Source organism: Alosa alosa, chromosome 9, assembly GCF_017589495.1.
Source record: "Alosa alosa isolate M-15738 ecotype Scorff River chromosome 9, AALO_Geno_1.1, whole genome shotgun sequence".
Taxonomy (NCBI): domain Eukaryota; kingdom Metazoa; phylum Chordata; class Actinopteri; order Clupeiformes; family Clupeidae; genus Alosa; species Alosa alosa.
In genome coordinates this window covers 11,683,415-11,702,896 of record NC_063197.1, presented here as the reverse complement: position 1 = coordinate 11,702,896, position 19,482 = coordinate 11,683,415, and the positions used below count along the sequence as shown (strand labels likewise).

At 44.9% G+C, this 19,482-nt stretch overlaps 1 protein-coding gene across 1 annotated transcript; it reads right to left on the bottom strand.

Moving 5' to 3' along the window:
* Window positions 1–1,098: 1,098 nt before the first annotated feature.
* Window positions 1,099–19,208, bottom strand: oma1 (OMA1 zinc metallopeptidase). The gene is made up of 8 exons (XM_048253481.1): window positions 19,144–19,208; window positions 18,672–18,900; window positions 18,222–18,395; window positions 17,867–17,974; window positions 11,229–11,357; window positions 8,732–8,806; window positions 6,653–6,802; window positions 1,099–2,697 (listed from the first exon to the last, which is right to left on the bottom strand). Exons 2-8 carry the CDS (start codon window positions 18,783–18,785, stop codon window positions 2,413–2,415), a joined length of 1,035 nt encoding a protein of 344 aa, XP_048109438.1. The 5' UTR covers window positions 18,786–18,900; window positions 19,144–19,208; the 3' UTR covers window positions 1,099–2,412.
* Window positions 19,209–19,482: the final 274 nt, after the last annotated feature.

Below are 19,482 nucleotides of genomic sequence, written 5' to 3'. Positions count from 1 at the left end.
AATGCCTTAGGGCCTAATGTAATGTTTTAACACCCCTTTGAAAGATATCATTAGTTCTGTGTCAGTGTTTAGAGTCCCAGGGTAGAGGACCTGATCCGGGATCACTTCTTTCCATTAACTGTGCAGTAGAATATGCTTCACGTCGACAGAAGTGGCCTGATCCCTGTACAGCAGTCTTACTTTAATTCCTCTGCTTTGTGTGTGCAGCTACGATGTTGTCTCTACATGGCGCCTGCCCTAGTCGGCTTATTTCAAAGCCCATTTCAAACCCCATGTGTCTGACACTCTAATGCCTTCCGACACTGGGGAATACCTTCAGACAATTTCATTGCGAGATTTCATTAGAAACTATGGGAGGAAATAGGCTTTTCATACCCCATCTATTTCCCCTATTGAGTTCCGAGAGACCATGGACACGTGGCTCTTCTCCTCCTCAACAGTAGGATGGAGAGGAGGATGGAGGATGTAGGATGGTCTCCACCCGATCCCTTGTTCTTCCATCCCTCCGTTTTTTTTTCTGTTTCTTTTTTTGTTGTTAATTGGCTTGGAAATTGACGGTGAGGAGACGGCGCGGCAGCCTGATGCTTCTTGTGCAATCTCACATCTGGTAATGAGTTTCTTATGCTCAAGTCCCAGCGGAGGAGTCAGGGCAGGGAAAAGTGTGGCTACTGCAATACGAGAGAGAGAGAGAGAGAGAGAGAGAGAGAGAGAGAGAGAGAGAGAGAGAGAGAGAGAGAGAGAGAGAGAGAGAGAGGAAAGGGAGAGAAAGAGAGAATAGGAAGAGAGGGAGGGAAGAAAGCTAAGGAGCCAGGCACGTAAGGAGACAGACAGGGAGAAGATTGGTCAGGTGGAAAAAAGACAGAGGCTCCCTACTCCTCAAGCAGACGCTGCAGCACCAGCAGGAGAGAAGGGAGAGGGAGAGCGCTCACATGACCACAGGAGGACTGCAGCTCCGACCCCACACAGGTCTGCCTCCACTGCACATCACCAAGGGAAATACTGCAGTTTCGCACACACACTCACACACAGAGCTTGTTCCTTATACGTGCAAATAAGAAAGCACACACACAAACACATAGTGCTCAAAGGCTACGAAGGGTACTTACAGTAAAATATTTATTTCCCTGATGTTCAACACAGCAAAATATTGCTATTGAGTTATAGAAATGACCTCCCTCCACTCTCAATGATACTTTCAAAAATAAAAACAAAACACAGAGACCATGTCAAAAATATGCTGAAGGTCAAAATATTTAAAATCAGTAGTGAAATTGAAATCAATGTGCGTTGCCTTTAAGTACCCTTTTGTCATGTTCTTGACCTGGACCCTTTGGAGAAGTTCACATGCACACAATAGGGGGTGCAAACCCTGACCTACATACAGAGAGAGAGAGAGAGAGAGAGAGAGAGAACGAGAGAGAGAGAACTCTTCTCATCTTCCCTCCTTACTAACAGAGGTACCACAGTGTTGGCAAAAAAAAGCCTCCAACACGCTGTACTGACACACCACTTTCTTCTGCTCCCTCGACTTCTGCACTTGATAGAGAAACACTCAAATTCATCTGGTCCTCGAGGCTGGAGCGAGTCAGACTGGGTTTGAAGAGTGCGCTGCTTGCGTCACTGCCCGGAACCTATAGCACACACATTAAAGGAAGTGCCTGGGCCCTTTGATGAATAATGCACATCATAATGCTACCCACTGTATGGGGCCATTATGCTAATCAGACGATTACGGCTAATCACATCCACATTTAGAGCGGTTTCATTATTAACGCGATAATATTGCGCTGCGAAATGCGGTCAACATTACGCGAGAGCATCCCGACTCATTTTACACTCTAATGAAACAGGCTTACACTTACGCCTCATCCATCTAACACGTACGCACACACACACATGCATGCGCACACACATGCACACACACACACACACACACACACACACAGCTGAACAGTAAATCAGAGTACACACACACACACACACACACACACACAGTAACAGCTGTGCTATGCCATCACTGAAATGAGAGATTGTCACATTACACATCACATAAGGATATTAGTGTGAATTTCAAGGCTTAGTCCCTGTGGCCATGCCTGGTTATGCATCTCAGGCTGAAGACCAGATCCAGGTTTATATATCAGCCTTCTGATATAGGTTACCTAACATGCAGAATCCAGAGCACTAACATCCTGCACTGCTAAGCTAACCGGAGGAGACCTTAAGATACATTCACATGTACATATATGTAATCTCCCAACAGGAAAAAGGCTAAAGGCAAGTCTGACAGATCAGTGGAGAAACAGAGGAGGAAGACTGATGATTAGTGGGAAAATACAATGCTACTGGTGACCACTGCCGAGTGTTACTATTGATGGTAAAGTCCAGTGTATGGTTCTGCTCTCCTGAGTGTCACTTGCTGGGGAGGGCCTGAGAGAGGACTGGCGTGGGGGATAGCACTCCCCCTAACTGGCCTGGGGGCCCAGGGGCCAGGGGAGAGGGAGCATGGGGAAGTGGCAGGAAGATACCACCACCGCCGGAGGCGATAGACAATTTCCCCTCCTTCTCTTTGGCCTTCTCGGCACTCTCTCGCTCCTTCACGCTGTTTAGCAGCTGGCGGACGCTCTCGGAGAAGACGGCCCGCGGGTCAGTGGCGGGCAGCGCCGGACAGTCGCAGCTGGCCCTCAGCTCCAGAGCCTGTGGGTGACATGGGAGAAGACAGATAACCTTTCACCTCTCACCTGAGGCAGACAGATTTACATGTGCTCTATTACCCAACACAAACCATCACATCAATGTACATTTGTGTATTTGTGTGAAATGTATGTAAGATGTAATTTCGCAAGCACATTATGACACATTTTATCTTCCACTCTCCTTAAAATTACATGCAACGCAATAGCGCAATTGAATTTTTCCCATAGATAAAATGTCGTCTTCCCATCAAAATTTGCCCACGTTGAAAGCACTGTTGCTCCTTAATCTGCTCGTAAATTGTGTTTCATCCTAATGCATAATGTGGCTGTACATTGAAGTTGCTTTCACCCTTCCATTTCAACATTAAGGCATGTCGGCCTTGAAGCCGCTTATCAGCCTGTCTAATGTGTAGCCCAAGGCAGTCATGCACGCGTGCAGAATGCAGATGCTCCTCCACTCAGGTAAAAAGGTGATGCATTTTAGCGGCTAGCGAGCTGCCTGGAGGATGAACCCAGTCCTTTGGTATTGGTGTTACCGGCATCGTGCTTTTGCCAGCTGTGCTGCATGGAGGAGTCATTGAACACCCTCCGTATATTAGAATCAGCAGGTTAGACAGCACGGGGCTGTCATGACCACTCCCCCTTCTCTCATCTATTCTCAAAACGTCTCCCTTTAGACCTCTTCTTTCACATGCTTTGTGAGTGTGAATGGCTTAATGTGGGTCACTGAGGTCAGGTCTGTGGTTATATTCACTGACCTCCACGGACCTATCCCACCTGATTGACATTCATGACAGGGGACTGAGGCAATAGATAGAAATGGTGAGACAGAGAGAGAGAAAGAGAGAGAGAGAGAGATGATGTGAAAGGATTTTCTTCGACAGACGTTTCTGATTTTGTCCAGCATGTAATGAGACCAAAGAAGCAAGTGTGTGTTTGAAGATGAGATCATCAGGGTCGTTTCCATGGCACAGAAATACACCGCGTAAGTCAACAGCTCTTTATTAAAGCTGCTCTCATTCAACTATTATTACAACAGCCACCCAGACAGGAGACATATACAGCTATTTCACTTCAACCTGGCCACACTAAAAAAACACACATCCACACAGAGACAGACCTTACAAACATACACACAGTAACACAAGCTCATATACACAAACATACACATACACACAGAGATCCATAGATCCAGAGAGAGAGAGAGAAAGAGAGAGAGACTGGCACACACAAACACAGACAGACACACACACAACTATGTGTGTCATCAGGTAATCTCAGGTAAACAGCACATCCTGAGATTATGGAGGATATTGAGATTCATTTTTGTATATTTTGTTTTTAAAAGGTCCAGTATGTAGCAAATAATGGAAAATAAACTGTAACCATTCCAAAAATGATCACCATATGTTGTCAGAGAGTAAGGAAACACGATGAATTGAAGTAATGGCTTATTTGACAACATTACTCTAACCCGTCAGACTGTAACTTTCCAAGGCGTGAGGCACAACCGCATTCGCCTTTCCTCCTCCTCCTCCTCCTCCCCCTTGCCCTTCCTCTGCCCACCAGCACACACACACACATCAATTCCACTCCAGCACACCGCAGGCCGCCACTCACTGCTGCTGTTCGGCCTCGGCCTTAAAAGCCATTTGCATGTCGATACGTGTGAGGATTTTTCCAGAGAGATCCATCCAGCTGACGCAAAGGCCTGAAACACCGCGCACAAAGAGGTCGAGGAAGATGGTCTGAGCCAAAGTCAAAAAGGCCCCCCGTGGGGAAGGGGTGAAAAACGTCTCTTCCTGTTGGCTTTCAAACTGGATATTTAACAGGCGAGGTGAGGGTGTGTGTATGGGTGTGTATGTGTGTGGCGAATGATGGCTGTGCACTAGCCATGTTAATTGGCACCGCTAAACAGAGGCATGCTCTGGGTTAAAGAGGCTCTCAGAAATTAGACAGTGAAAGTGGTTCACATTGGAATTAGAAAAGTTGTCCTAAGGGTGTATGCTGATAACTGAGAAAGGCAGATACACAGGCAGTAACAAACAAACACACACACACACACACACACACCAGGGCAGTCACACACACAGACACACAGTTGATGAACAATTAGTTCTTTCGCCATCTGTTCCCCCTGCGTTTGATGCACCTAACTGCCAGCAAGGAGGCAGGATTCCTTTCTGCAGCTTAAAGTTCATGTTCAAGGTTAAGTGAGCCCCTGTGTGTGACAAATACACACAAACACAACTACACACACACACATACTCAACCACAGAGACACACACATACACATACACACACACGCATAAATGACAGCTCCTTTGGAGCGTGGCCATGTTCTTTACTGCTGCCCTTCAGTCCTGATGAGTTTAAGTTCTGGTGATCTTTTCTACCATAGAGACAAAATGCTACCTTTAACTAAATGGTATGTGCTGCAGCGAAGGGAAATATGCCAGAGGCATCCAAAGATACGACGCCATAACAAAACGGTGTAAAGGCAGAGGGGGCCTGTGGTGTTGTACTCACAATCACAGTAAAAAGCTTCATGCAGAACGTAAAAACAAAATAGACTAGAGAAGGAAGTGAGACCAAAGAGAAGGAGTGAGAGGAGGGAAAGAAGGGGGGGAGGAGAGGAGGAGGGAACAAAAGTGAAGAATATTGCTGCTGTGGAGATCAATCGGCAAACCACTAATGCAAGAACTCTTTATTACATTACAGCCAGATCTGTGAGGCCGAGAAAGCGCAAATGTTTAGCCTAATTAGCACTAGCTGGAAGATGATTCCATCTGAGGTAATGTCTTCTTCAACTAGAGTGTGCGCAAGCAGCTCTGGATGATGCAATCACAGCGCTGCACGCGCTTAGCAGGAAACCAAAAAAGATTGAATTGGAGGAGTGCTTAGCGCAGTCTCCTGACACAGATACCATTAGGCCGTCTGGTCTGGTAGCCGATGCTGGGGGCTACTGAGCACACGTTCCGTTGAGAGGGGTGTGTTGGGGGGAGAGGGGGAAGGGGGGGGTGTGTGTCTCAGGACTGCCGACGCCAATAGGGGCCAAACGTGTCTCACTCTCGTCCCTCTTGACTAGCCAACTTCCTCTCCGGCGTCGAGTCCGCTGTGCGGCTAATGGCTTAATCGGTCTTCCGTGACGGCCAATACAAATGTCCTGTGAATTATTGAGGAGATGCGGCTGTTTATAACGAGCAGGGTTGCCCATTGTTGGTCACTAGGAGCCTGGGCGACTGGACGTGCAGCCTGTGGCTCCACACTCTCTCTCTCTCCCAGAAGACCCTCCCTACCTAGCCTCCAGCTTCTCTCTTTACGATGCACTTCCTGACTCTACAGCTGCTTCATTGTACCCTGACAACTTACCTGAAAGGAACGGACAGTATGTGTGTGTTCATTTGTATGTGTGCCAGTTTCTGTCTGAGGAAGTGAGTGTGTGTTTGAGTGTATGTGTATGTGTGTGTGTGTGTGTGTGTATACACCACTCTGCCTTCACTGCCACAGGTCTCCATTAGCAGTAAAACCGAGCGGTCTCCTGGCATCTCGTTACGCTAAGCCTGCCTCTGCAGCGCTAACTTAACAGCTGCTCTTTAAAGCACCACCGTCTCCCGTCCTCCCGTTAACCGCTCTCCGGCTCTAACCCGCAGTCAAAACAACTTCCGACCCACAGTCCCACCAGCTCACCGCTCGCCTAGCCCAGCCCAGACAAGCTGTGCTGCCAACGTCTAGACGAGCATCCCCGCCAGACTCAGGGTGTGTGTATGCGTGGGTGTGCATGCTGTGTGTGTGTGTGTGTGTGTGTGTGTGTGTGTGTGTGTGTGTGTGTGTGTGGGGGGGGGAGGGTTGAGTTGGTTGCTGTTCCAGAGGATGTAGGGTTAATGAGCTGCAGCAGCAGGCCTGTGTGGAGTGGGGAGCAGTGTGTGTATGTATGTGTGTGTGTGTGTGTGTACCTGAGGGATGAGGCGGTCCAGTTGGTTGACCCGGTTCCGGTGGGACGGGTGGGTGGAGAGCCACTCGGGCACGGTGGACTCGCCCCGCAGCTGATCCGAGATCTCCATCTGCTGCCAGAACACTGGCCCGGCCCGCACGTCCGCACACGCCTACGGGAGAGAGAGATGTAGATGAGGGAGGGAGGAGGCAGAGAAAGAAAGAAAGTAAAGAAAAAAGGAGAGAAAAATATGAGGGATGGAAAAATGAGAACATGAAGGAGGAGAGAAAGGGAAACAATGATGGAGAGAACAGTGAAATATGGAGAGAGAGAGAGAGAGAGAGAGAGAGAGAGCAGGCAGACAGATGGGCATCCTGAAAGAGAGTAGCCAGTGGGAGATCCATATAGGAATACGTTCACCTGAGCTGACACCCTAAAACTAAAATGGATGATGCACTTACGTCGCCATATTTCATGTAGTCTACTGGGGTCATACGGGAGTCTCTCTGCAAGTAAACAGGCCATAAGCAAAGCAGTGGTACACATTTATGGCAAATGGCTCCTTTAGTCACAGGTTTGAGTGCTCTTCAGTATCCAGGACAACAGCCTACATCTCATGCACCCCCGCAGGCAGTTTACATCTCACACGGCACAGGACTGTTCCAGTACCCTGAATTAGGCCAAGCACTCCCAATTACACTGGGCTTCCACCAAAACGGGTCACATTCCACTGTGCCACTTACCACTGCAGGTCTCCAGAACCGTTGTCTAGGTAACCGCCTCTGTGTCCTTCACTCAGCTCCACATGTGATGTGGGCCTCTCTGAGCATGTGTTACAGCAGGAGCTCTCTCTTTCTTTCTTTCTTTCTTTTCTCTCTCTCTCTCTCTCTCTCTCTCTCTCTCTCTCCCTCTCTTGCATTCTCTCTATCCCTCTCACACACACTGACTGACTGAGGGCATCTCTCTCCCTCTCTCCACCAGACACATCTGAAAACACTGACCCGCTTCTCCCCACTGAATCTCCATCAGCTCAAGCCAAACGGAGGAAGAGCACCAGGCAGCAGGAGCTTTGAAAACGCTTGTCAACATTGCCACCTAGTGGCACCTCGGGAAAATGATCACCAATGTCAATGGAACAGAATGGCAGAATGAGGCACTTCAGCAGTGTTATCTCATTAATGTACGTGTTCAATGTATGTCTTTGTCTAATTTTTTTTCACTATTCGTCCTCTATGCATCCATGTCCCTTAAGCTTGTTAATGAAATGTAATGGACATAATCTCACATTGTCTTGATCTAACACAGGGGTTCCAAGTCTTGCACCATCTCCCCTCCCTCCTAACATTGCTTGTTTTCCATCTTCCCCTGACAAGGCAGTCTGACCCTTGCTGTCCATGAGCCTTTTAATAACAATCATTTCAACCAGGTTTGTGTAGAATGTGGTTTATGCACAGAAGGCTATTTAGCCAGCTCATATATTTACAGTGGAACATCAGCTGTGTTGTAACTGCATCTTCTGCATATATTCTACTCCCATTGTGTTCACTCGGACACTGAAAGTCGTACTTACGTTATGCCCAACAGGGTAACTCTTTATTTAACTTTTATTTGACACACACATAAATCCTTCAGCATCTTAACTTGCTCATTCACTGAGTGCAACACCCAACTGGGTCCGTGCAAACAAAAGGTACACTAAAAGAATAACCGCTACAACACAGGTGATGCTCCACTGGAAATATATATGAGCTGCCTAAGAGACTTTCTAGGCCTAAACCCCATTAGACTGGACAAACTGCTTTCATTGTGCAACAGTCACTCTTGTCATACACAGAGCAGACACACAGAGGACCGCAACACAGGTGTGCTTCTTCAAACAATAGCACACAATGGACCCACAATGCTATAGAGTGAGTCATCACTGTGAGGAATTACAATTGAGTCTAATTCACTGTGCCACAGGGACTTTTGCCAGCTGAAAGCAACAGGTGGCCCTGAGAGACAAAGGCCCTGTGTCGGAGTGCCACAGGAGACACAGGAAACCGCTAGTTGAGACAGCATCAGCATCACCGTGGTGACAGTGGCGGCGGCAGCACGTTACCTTGGCAGCCAGCTGCAGTCCGACCTGGTCCGCCTCCGCCTCCAGCTTCCTGCTGTACGGCCGATCAAACATGAACTGGAACACACACACACACAAACAGACGTATGAGAAGGACACATGGAGAAAGACATCACCCAGAGAGATGAGAGCCAAGAGAATGGCAGAGAGATAACAAATGGAATAGACTTTTACAAAGTGTTCCATTTCAAAAACTCAGTTCCTGAAAAAATTGGCACACAACCATTTTTCTGCTTCATTTGAAAGCCTGTCTTCACTGAGATATTGCCTACGCTACCTAATTTTCTAAAAAACAAGAATATGTGACAGCGAAGCAGTTCTTCTTAAAGAGGAAACCTGCCAGCCTGAAAAGCCTGGGAAGAATAGTTCGCTTTGTAACGGCGAGCCGAGGACTTTATTATTCGTAACGTTGAGACGCTTGAGAAATCGGCGGACTGTGCAGTAACTCAATTTTACTCAGCGCTTGATGTATGTCAAACACCCCGAGATCGATACCAGAGAGTGTTAGTGACTGCAGGTTTAACACAAAAACAATAATAAAACGCCTGTACTGTCTGACGCACTAGACAGCTATTTTGCACTAAATACTAAACGCAACCCATAACTAGATAAACATCCCACAATCCCTTTCTGACTGAAGGTGGCGTAGATTCTGAGGTCATGCCAGATTTCTTTCATCCTCTACCATTTTTAAAAGATGCAAAAGCTGATAATGACCAAAGATTTTCAAGCGCTCTAAAATCTTTGATTGTGACTATCCACACATGCCTGGGCCGTATCATAGGTAGTGGGGCCATTTGCAGGAAGCACATTAGAGGGTTCAAGAGTCCCCTGATCCCATTATTGCCTCCTGCTCCAGATTGACCCCCATGCAACAGGGGCTGCTAGATTAAAGCCCGACGCTCACACATTCCTTACTCTATCATAATTAGCAAAAGTGCATGGTCATCTCCTTTTGGACATTTACATCCCTCATGCATTAGAAACCAGGGGCCTCATGTACAAAGACTTGCATGGATTTCATACTAAAACATTGCGTACGTGCAAACCTGAAAAGTAGCGTACGCACAAAAAAATCCTGATGTATGAAACTGTGCGTACGCAGCATTCCACGCAGCCTTTCTTTGTACATCCCAATTAACGTGAAATTAAGCGTACATGCACGAGCAGTACACTCCACCCTCTCTCCTCCCTCAATCACACTCATTTTAATATGCTAACTAGAAGGCCACTCGAGAGCGCAGACCTCTGCTAAGACAAAATGGCTTATCCCGCAATATTAATAACAATGAAAACTCATTTGTGAATCCATTCATACTCGAACCTGCTCCAAAGTTTAATAATTGCAATCATCAAATTAATAAAAAAAAAGTTGATCTCCAGCGAATGCGAGGTAGAAGTGTTTATCCGACGAAATGGCAAGAATCTTACGTCTTTCTCATCTGTAATTAATAACAAAAGGCAAAAAGTAGCACTATAGGGTCAGAGACTGTGGCAGAATTATTGGTCAGTCTGCATGTAGGTGACAGGGTTTGCATAACTGGGTTTGATGCATTTGAACCATTACAACACAAACTGCATTAATTAAAAAAACATGAAATCAATCGTGTCCAAGTAGGCCAACACGCATCGCGCACTCGAGGTGGAATAAACAAAGTTGATCCAGGCCACATCGCCACAACATTACAATTTCTGGATCATATCCCTATATTTGCACACGTGTGACAATAATAATGTGAATGCTTACTCGAAGTATCCTATGCAGTCAATCACACTAAGGGAAATAGCTTATATCCGCGCTTATTAGTCAGCCTATCGATTCTATGTGTAGGCTATAGGTTTCACATTACATTCCATTCTATTCTATGTGTAGGCTATAGGTTTCACAAGTCTACAGTTGTTATTATAGATAGGTTGTTGCATATAACTTAGTAGAATTTGAGCATGTTGCATGTCCATTTATATAGAAACATTGACCTACTTTCGAAGTGTTATCATTGTTAATAAGCCACGTTTCACAATATACTGTGCAAATAAAGGCCTAGACTCGCGATCAGCTAATGTTGTTGCGCTGCATTGCCTCTAAGTGTCGCCAACTGACGATACACATTGGAAATGTGCGTACGCCAGACATGAAGTTTGCGTGGAGGACCGCACATTCTCACGTTCAAGTCAGTCTTCGTACATCCGGACGTGAGCGTGAGAAGTGGCGTACGCAGAATTTTTGTGCTTACGCAAGCTTTGTCCATGAGGCCCCTGGTCATTTTAGGGGAAGAGAAAGTGGGCTTGTGAGATGGTCATCCATAAAAGGGAATACGGCAATGAGTGATCAGATTAATACTTCTTTAAGAAGTGAGTGCGTGCTCAGTGAAAACAGACAGCTCAGCACATGCACGCACAGAGACGCACATACACAAACATACACTGATACACACACACTGTTGCCTGGTTTCCAGAGGGGAGGCCCAATGGACCTCACCTGCACAAGCTTGCCCTGGATCCAATGGCCCAGCGCAGCCAGGCTGTCCCGTGGACACACGGCCCAGATGGCAGTCAGCAGGATCAGGGACAGGAAGTCCACCACATGGGACATGCTGGCCTGCTCCGCCTGGGACCGAGAGAGACAGAGAGAAGATGGACAATTAATTCAAATACATTTTGTATAAATAGTCATGTGTTTCAGAGACACAGAGAATATTTATTGTACTCTACCTTTTAAATTGATTTAAATGATTCGAGAATTGTTGAGAAAATTGTTTTAAAAAGCATTAAACTGTTTACCATGTTGTAAGTCGCTTTCGCTTTGGTTAAAACCAAACAACAAAAGAAAAGAAAGAAAGAAAGAAAAAAGAAAGAAAAAAAACAGAGAGAATATGTTGTACAAACATGTATTACCGGTATATAAAATGATAAATTCATAAAATAAACACATTTTGTTAAAACACCCTATTTGTCACATAGTTGTAGCCATGCTATTAAAGCTATTTTTTTTTATTTCAGAGTGAGAGAAGGGGGGAGGGGTGGTGCAGAGCGAAAATAAGAAGTAGAAAATGAAAGGGGGTGAGAAGGATATATTTCAAGAGTATTGCTATAGTCAGATGCAATCTCGCCTGTCCTACTAACCCCAGACTTGCTTCTCTACACACTTCAAGGAACAGGAGTTTCAAAATCCCAAAGGCTATGTTTCCATCTTTGAAAAGTGCTTCATCAAAACCAAAATATTACATAAATCATTAGGGACCATGGCTGTTCCTAATTAGCCCTGGACCATAGTCATATATTCTCCGCTAAACATAACAACAGGTAAGTTACAAACCCCTCTCCTCAGAGAAAGCCATACACAACATGAAAGTGCTTGAACACACATCAGTGTAAGCCATTTGCCATTATTTTGCATAATGCAGAGCAGACACACAGATATCACTTTCAATCTACTCTAGTCGGCCTGGTGGTGAAATCTATACTGGATGTATATAAGTATATATACTCTTTTGATCCTGTGAGGGAAATTTGGTCTCTGCATTTATCCCAATCCGTGAATTAGTGAAACACACTCAGCACACAGTGAACACACAGTGAGGTGAAGCACACACTAATCCCAGCGCAGTGAGCTGCCTGCAACATCAGCGGCGCTCGGGAGCAGTGAGGGGTTAGGTGCCTTGCTCAAGGGCACTTCAGCCGTGCCTACTGGTTGGGGTTCAAACCGGCAACTAGTGATGGGCAAATGAAGCTTTGGTGAACCACTAAACCACAGCAGTGTGAAGCTAGCAACACTAATGAAAAAATCCAATATGGCTGCCACATGTAGATTTTTCAACATAAAAGTCCTTACCCAAACCAGTATAGGTAACCAAAAATATTGGTTTGCTAAGGACTTTTATGTTGAAAAATGTATGTGTGGCGGCCATCTTTTTGCTTTTCAGCTAGTGTCGTTAGGTTCACACTGCTGTGGTTCAGTGGTTCACCAAAGCTTCATTTGCCCATCACTACCGGCAACCCTCCGGTTACAAGTCCGAAGCGCTAACCAGTAGGCCACGGCTGCCCAAATTCTGAATCCTGTGACTGTCAGCCTTGATTCAACTACAGATAAAAACGTCAGCTTCTTCATAAAACCCTAAACCTGCAGCGTCATTCAGCTGCACAGCAATTTTAAACACCATGTGACATTAATGTCTGTGCACTCCATACATCAATGACACTGAGTATTAGAGGAGAATGTTGGACATACAGAGTAGAGCCCGACCGATAAATTGGTGTGCCGATATTATCTGCCGATATTAGCTATTTGCCAATCCATCGGTATCTGTGTTAATGACAGCCGATAATTATTTTTAAATTAAGTAAAGGACAGTCAAATAGTGATCCCTTATCTAAATTTCCAGTATTGTCTTTCCAGCCTAATGTTACGTCCAACAGTAAAAATAATGTTAACCTCCCCTATGCTAACTTGATTGTTGGTGTATTTGTGAAACATAAATGCGGTTATACCATGTAACTTAAAAACAGCACTATAATTTTCTCTTCCGACTGTTATCCAATACATTTTCTGACATGTAGCTAAGGTTCTTAGCCACAATGATAGCGTTAGCTAATAGCCGTTGTTCGTCTCAGATGACCATTCATCAGGATTTCTAGCCCTCTGTCTAGACCTAGGTAGAGTGTCCTCCTTTTTGGCCATTTGGTGCACCACAGCAAACAATGTTTTTAAGTAGCGATTATACAAGTGCTCCATAGCAAATCAGGTTTATAATGATCGATGATAAAAAAAAAACAACTCGTTCTTTGTGGTCCACATAAGGGGCTTACAGGTAGGAGGCGGCATGCACTACACTCGCTACTAAGTTTCGCTGGGTTGAGTGAATGGGACAAAAATGTGGGACTGGGACTAACACCCCCCCCTTATATGTTTTGTTATGTCACTATGCCTGCGTAGAGAAAATTGCCCCTCGGGGATAAATAAAGTTTTTTTAATTGAATTAAATTAAATTAAAATAGACCCAACTAGCCTCTGTAGCTGCTTGGCATATAAGGATTCTGGGTTCAGCTGTGGCACAGGAATGCCTAAAATAAATGTGAAGGGGAATCACTTTGCGACTTCTGACTACATGCAGCCTGACTCAAGTCCTCATTTCCATAAACAGCGACAGTGGCGGAGTGCTACCCTGCTAGGAGAGAAGGGGAACGGGCGGGGGTGGTGGGGGTTGACGCACATACACCTGCCATAAGGTGTACAGGATGAAAAGCAGACAGACACGAGTGGCCCTGGAGCAGACGTGTGCTACTGCAGCCTCCACCCTGAACAACATCAGCGATCTCTGACCCCCCCACCCGCCACAGCAACAGGGCCCCTCGGTTTCACACCCAATGTCACCGCACCTACTGATGCAATGACTCTACAATTAATGACACCCTCCTTCAAATTCACAAGCAGTGTGCATATGCTACCCCTTCTACCAACCCTGTCTAAAATGCTGGTGTCGTCTTCATTTTAATTCAAGCTAGCCTCCGACAGGAAGGCTGACGCGAGGCATCAGCCGAGATTAAACAGTTTTAAATGACCGCATAAAAGATGCGCTGATGCTCGTGTGAGGATCCAGGGAGTGCCATGGAAACAGGGTGGCCATCCCATCATTAGAGGGAAACGCCTGCCAAATGGAAGACTACAGAAAATGCATGACATCTCAGTTCAGCTGAGGATGCGAGTACTCCCGGAGAGGATTGCTCAGAGCACACTGCACTCAAGATACTTCAAGACATAAAAACAGTGAATAAACAAAGCGGCCTTGGACAGAGAGAACTCAGAGCAATCTTAAAAGCAGATGCCCCTGCCTTCTGAGGTGAATTACATGATGAGTCACCAACAGGATTGTGGGAAATGACTGAAAGCCATTTTTTCCTGGTCTTATGAAACAACAATACAGCAATATATATAACTAGATGTACCGCAGAGCGGTACAAAATATGACCGCCGCCCAGTCCAGCACATTTTTTCCACAAAAATAAATCACGCTGAAAGGCCTATATGATTCTAACTGTCTCACTAAATTGCATTATCCACACTCAATTCTCACTGGTATCTGCTAGACAACAAGTACCAAAATATGATTAGTTCATAGATTTCACATGTAAAATTAATTTTATACAACCCCACCCCCATCTTGCCTGTTCATAATTCTGAGAAATTCTTGAATTGTGTGCATGTGTGCGTGTACACGTTTATGTTTATGTGTGTGGGTGTGTGTGTGCGTGCTTGTGTGTTTGTGCATGTGCATGCATGCGTACATATGTCTACTGTGTGAGTATGTGTCATACGTATGATTACTGTGAATGTATGTGTGTGCGTGTGTATCTGTTTATGCACATGTGTGCACATGGAATGGGTTAACATGACCCCTGGAGGCAAACATACGGAAAAAATCATCCTAGGCCCTACGGTTCTCAAGATATTCACAGAAAACCGTGTCTGCCCTACCCTCCTTTCGGGGGGTCCAGTACAGCGGGGGCTACAGATCAAAACGAAAACGATGGTTCCATGCTATCCATGTAGGGTTACATGCCCACCAAGTTTCGTGTACCCGGTCTTTCAGTGTCCGGGGAATCCTTGTTGGTGTCACGGTCACTAAATGTACACATAAATTATTTTATTGTAAGGCCCCCATGAACGAAAAGTTCACAAAACTTGGCATGCATTAGGAGGGTGTCATAATGATCCTACACTTTCAATTTAAATTGCAGTTTTGACCATGTCAGCCAGAGATATTGTGATGAAAACACCTCATTTTTGCTTTTTTTTTAATTTTTAACTAGGTGGCTATACATGAAATAAGTGGTAATGGGATGGGTTGGCATGCCCCCTTAAGACCAACATACAAAAAAAAGGTGGACCTCCTAGGCCCTACGGTTCTCGAGATATTCACAGAAAACGGTCTCCAGCCACCTACAGGCCAGTTGGTGTATAGTAACATAAATTAATTTATTGTGTGGCCCCCATGAACGGAATTCCACGAAACTTGGCGTGCATTCAGAGGGTCTCATAATGATCCTACACTTCCAATTTCGTGCAGTTTTGACTATGTTAGGTCACAGATACCTGCGATTACCTCATTTTTACTTTTTTTGTGTTTAACTAGGTGGCGCTATACATGAAATGAGTGGTTATGGAATGGGTTGACATGGCCCCTTGAGATCAACGTACAAAAAAAAATGGTCCTCCTAAACCTTACGGTTCTCGAGATATTCACAGAAAACTGTGTCTGCCCTACCCTCCTTTCGGGGGTGCAGTCCAGCGAGGGGGCTACAGATCAAAAAGAAAAACGATCGTTCCATGCTATCCATATGGGGTTACATGCCCACCAAGTTTTGTCTACCCCGGTCTTTCAGTGTCCCGGGAATCCTTGACGGAAATTTGGACATGCGAAAAATAAAAAATAAAAAATAATAATAAAAAAAATAAAAATTTGACTAAACCTATATGACCGCCGCTCCGCTGTGCGGCGGTCATAATTATTACTGCACTGGAGGACACGTAGACATACTCTTTGTGAAGGCATTTTATAAGGCACTTAAAATTGGAGTACATGTAGGAATTCAGGAATTCAGGCAACTGACCTTTAATAGGTTACATTTCCATTATTTTGTTATTTCTAAATCTCAAAATGACAAAATTCTCACTATAAATCAGGCAAAATTTCTCTCTCTAGAGAAGCTCTAGAGAGATGACCCGTGATCCCTGAAAGTCATCATGCACATGCCCCATTAACCGGCAAACCGCCAAGACAATTTACCACATTAGACTCCGAGACTACAGTTTCAGCACAATTAGAGGAACTACTTGGCACAATTACTGCACAATAACATGTGCCTAAGAGTGGACAATCACACTGTAACTGAAACCTTCACTATAGTATGTGAAGCATCAGTACTAATTCACAATACAAAATGTCTCTATTCCACTGCCAAAAGACAGATGGACCATAGTTTCAATTTCATGACCCTCTGATCCTCTGAGACCCAGTAAAGGCTGACATTAAGCAGGCTGGACACGGCACTAAAGATCACTGAAGTGAATTAAATCTGATGAGGACTCATTATTATTTCCTGGGCCAGTGCTTTTTAACATCTTTATCTGTAGGTTTTGCAAGACCAATCTCCCAGGCTAATAATTTACAGTATAAATATATATTTTTTTTAAAAAATAAGGGAATGTAACAATGACAAGTGAACACAGGGAATGTAACAATGACAAGTGAACACAGTTAATAGAAATGTTGTCTTCGAGATATAAAACTGCATTGAAAAGCACAGTGTATTTGCAATGTGCTTTCTGTTTTTTGAGGAGGTCACAAATTCCAACATCTACATATTGGTATTTGGTATTTAAGAGAGGCCTACATGACTACTGTAGGCCTGTCACGGTGACAATATTGTCCAGCAAAAATAGTTAACTCAATAATGTAATTACAGGGCCTCTGCAGCAGCATTTTTCTGTCCCCAGCTCAGAAAACTGGATGTGACGGTGATGTTTCAGATGAGTTAGCTTACTTAAAAATGTTGTATTGCCATGCTTCCTTGCTTCTGTCAGAGACTGAAAACATAGGACTGTGTATGCAAGTTTTCAACTATTGCCTCATAATCTATGCTAAATATGCCTTTAGCAGAGACGTGCATGCAAATGGGTCACAGACATCCTGAGATGACTGCAAACTACTGGCTAAGCAAATGAGAGGAAGATCGAGGAGTAAATTGGTTATGAAGGGGTAGAGAGAAGATTTGTAGATTTGCAGGATGCGGAGATACTATCTCAAACACCAATGGCACTCAGCTTGTGCATATCTGCAACAACTAAAGGAAAACACTTTAGAGACACTGAGGCGCACGACGATGACCAGTATCCGCATAAGTACACTCAGGCCTTTAGGTTAGTCATTGTAATATTTTAGGACACGACTTTTAAACACAAATGTACAAGTATGTTGAAAACAAATTACGCAATATTGAGGTCTGCAAAAGTTATTGTCGATAGTTTCATTTATCGTGCGGTAAGTCGATAGTGTAATTATCGTCACAGGTCTAGACATGACTTTAAATTGTTTAGTCCCAGTATGTAGTTCCACTTACAGAGTGTCCGATGAGGGCATGGGCCATCTCATGTCCCAGAATAAAGGTCAGCTGATGAATGTCTGCCACTGCCTCCAGCATCCCCGTGAAGATGAACACCTTCCCGTTCTGTTTTACACATATCACAATACTGACTATTTGAGACATGTCATTTCAATCAGTGAGTATCCATGATTGGCTAAACTATTAGTCACGCTCTGAATTGTACAAAGATTCCTTATCAACCCTGTTTCCTCAACTTCAATGGATGAACCATGTGTTACCATTTTGATTATATAAAATCAAATTGTAAATTCCATTCTCTAATCAGTGAACAAAATGTAATGTTCTAAAGTGGCACGTCTGTAGGTCCTACCGGTAGCACAAAGGCATTCATGGTGGGACTGTCCACCACGTGGACGCTCCAGGGTACAGTGGAGATCTCAGCAATGTCCTGGTTCCTTTCAGCCAGGTGTTGCACCACCCGTTCCACCACCTGGTGCCTGGGGTCTTTTGGGGAGATGATGATGTCCTTAAACTCCTCCATGTGCTGATGGGCAGAGGGGAGGTTAGAGGAGAAGAGTTAAGGTGGGGAAAAGAGATGAGGGTACAAAAGTGAGGTACATTTAAGATTAATCTGAAGATTCCTTGGCCTGAAATTTCCCACAGTCTGACGACGCCACGACATAATAATACAGACAAACTAATAGAGAAATATCTAGATCAGTGACAAACCAAACAAAGAATAATGTAATTCATATGTACACAACGCTTGAGTACCATGACTGCATGATATGATACCATGTCTGCCCCGATATGATTTCACCTGTTCTGCAGTCAAGTTGGCCAGCTCCAAGAAGTTCTCCCTGCTGAACACAAGCAGTCTGGTGCGTCCAGTCACCGGTGACTCATCCAGGTGTGTGAGCAGGAAGATCGCCATGACAACCAGCAGTCCTGCTGCTCCGGCTGCCAGGTGCCACCTTCGTCGCCATGCCGTCTCACGCAGAAGCTGCTGCTTGTTGGGAGGAAGTGCTATCCACCACTTCCTGAGGCTCCTGAAAGAGTAGTGTGATCACAGTATTGACACCTCTGTGGGACCTGACGCAAATCCACAAAATCCCTAATCTTGGTATTCACAATAAGTGCTCTTGTTCAGATGCTGTGTAGGAGTGAGAAGATCCTTTGACAATTAAAATCTTTCACAACCTATATTGAGAGCCACAAACAAGATGCCAATGATTTCTAACAGTCACAAAAACAAACAACAGAACCCTTTACTCGAGTGTGGTCTTACCTGCCTAGTATAATGGCCAGGAGCTTTTGAATTGGCTTTAACACAAGCCACAGAAGCGGAGCAGGTAAAGCTTGTAGACGCCCAGAGGTATGGAAAAACTGTTTCGGTAAGGTGACGGTAGAGACGATGTTGAAATTCCCTTTTAACCGATGGCTGCCAAAAGTGTTGAGGCTTGTCCTTGCGTTGAGACACTGGTTCGGGCTTGTCAGCTCTCTTGAAGGTTGACAGGTTTTGTTTTTCTTTCCAAACACCCGAATGCTCCGAGATCCGTGAACACTCTCTAAACACGGGGTAGGCCTACAGCATTTCTGTAGCTCGCCTCTACCAACACAATACCATCTAA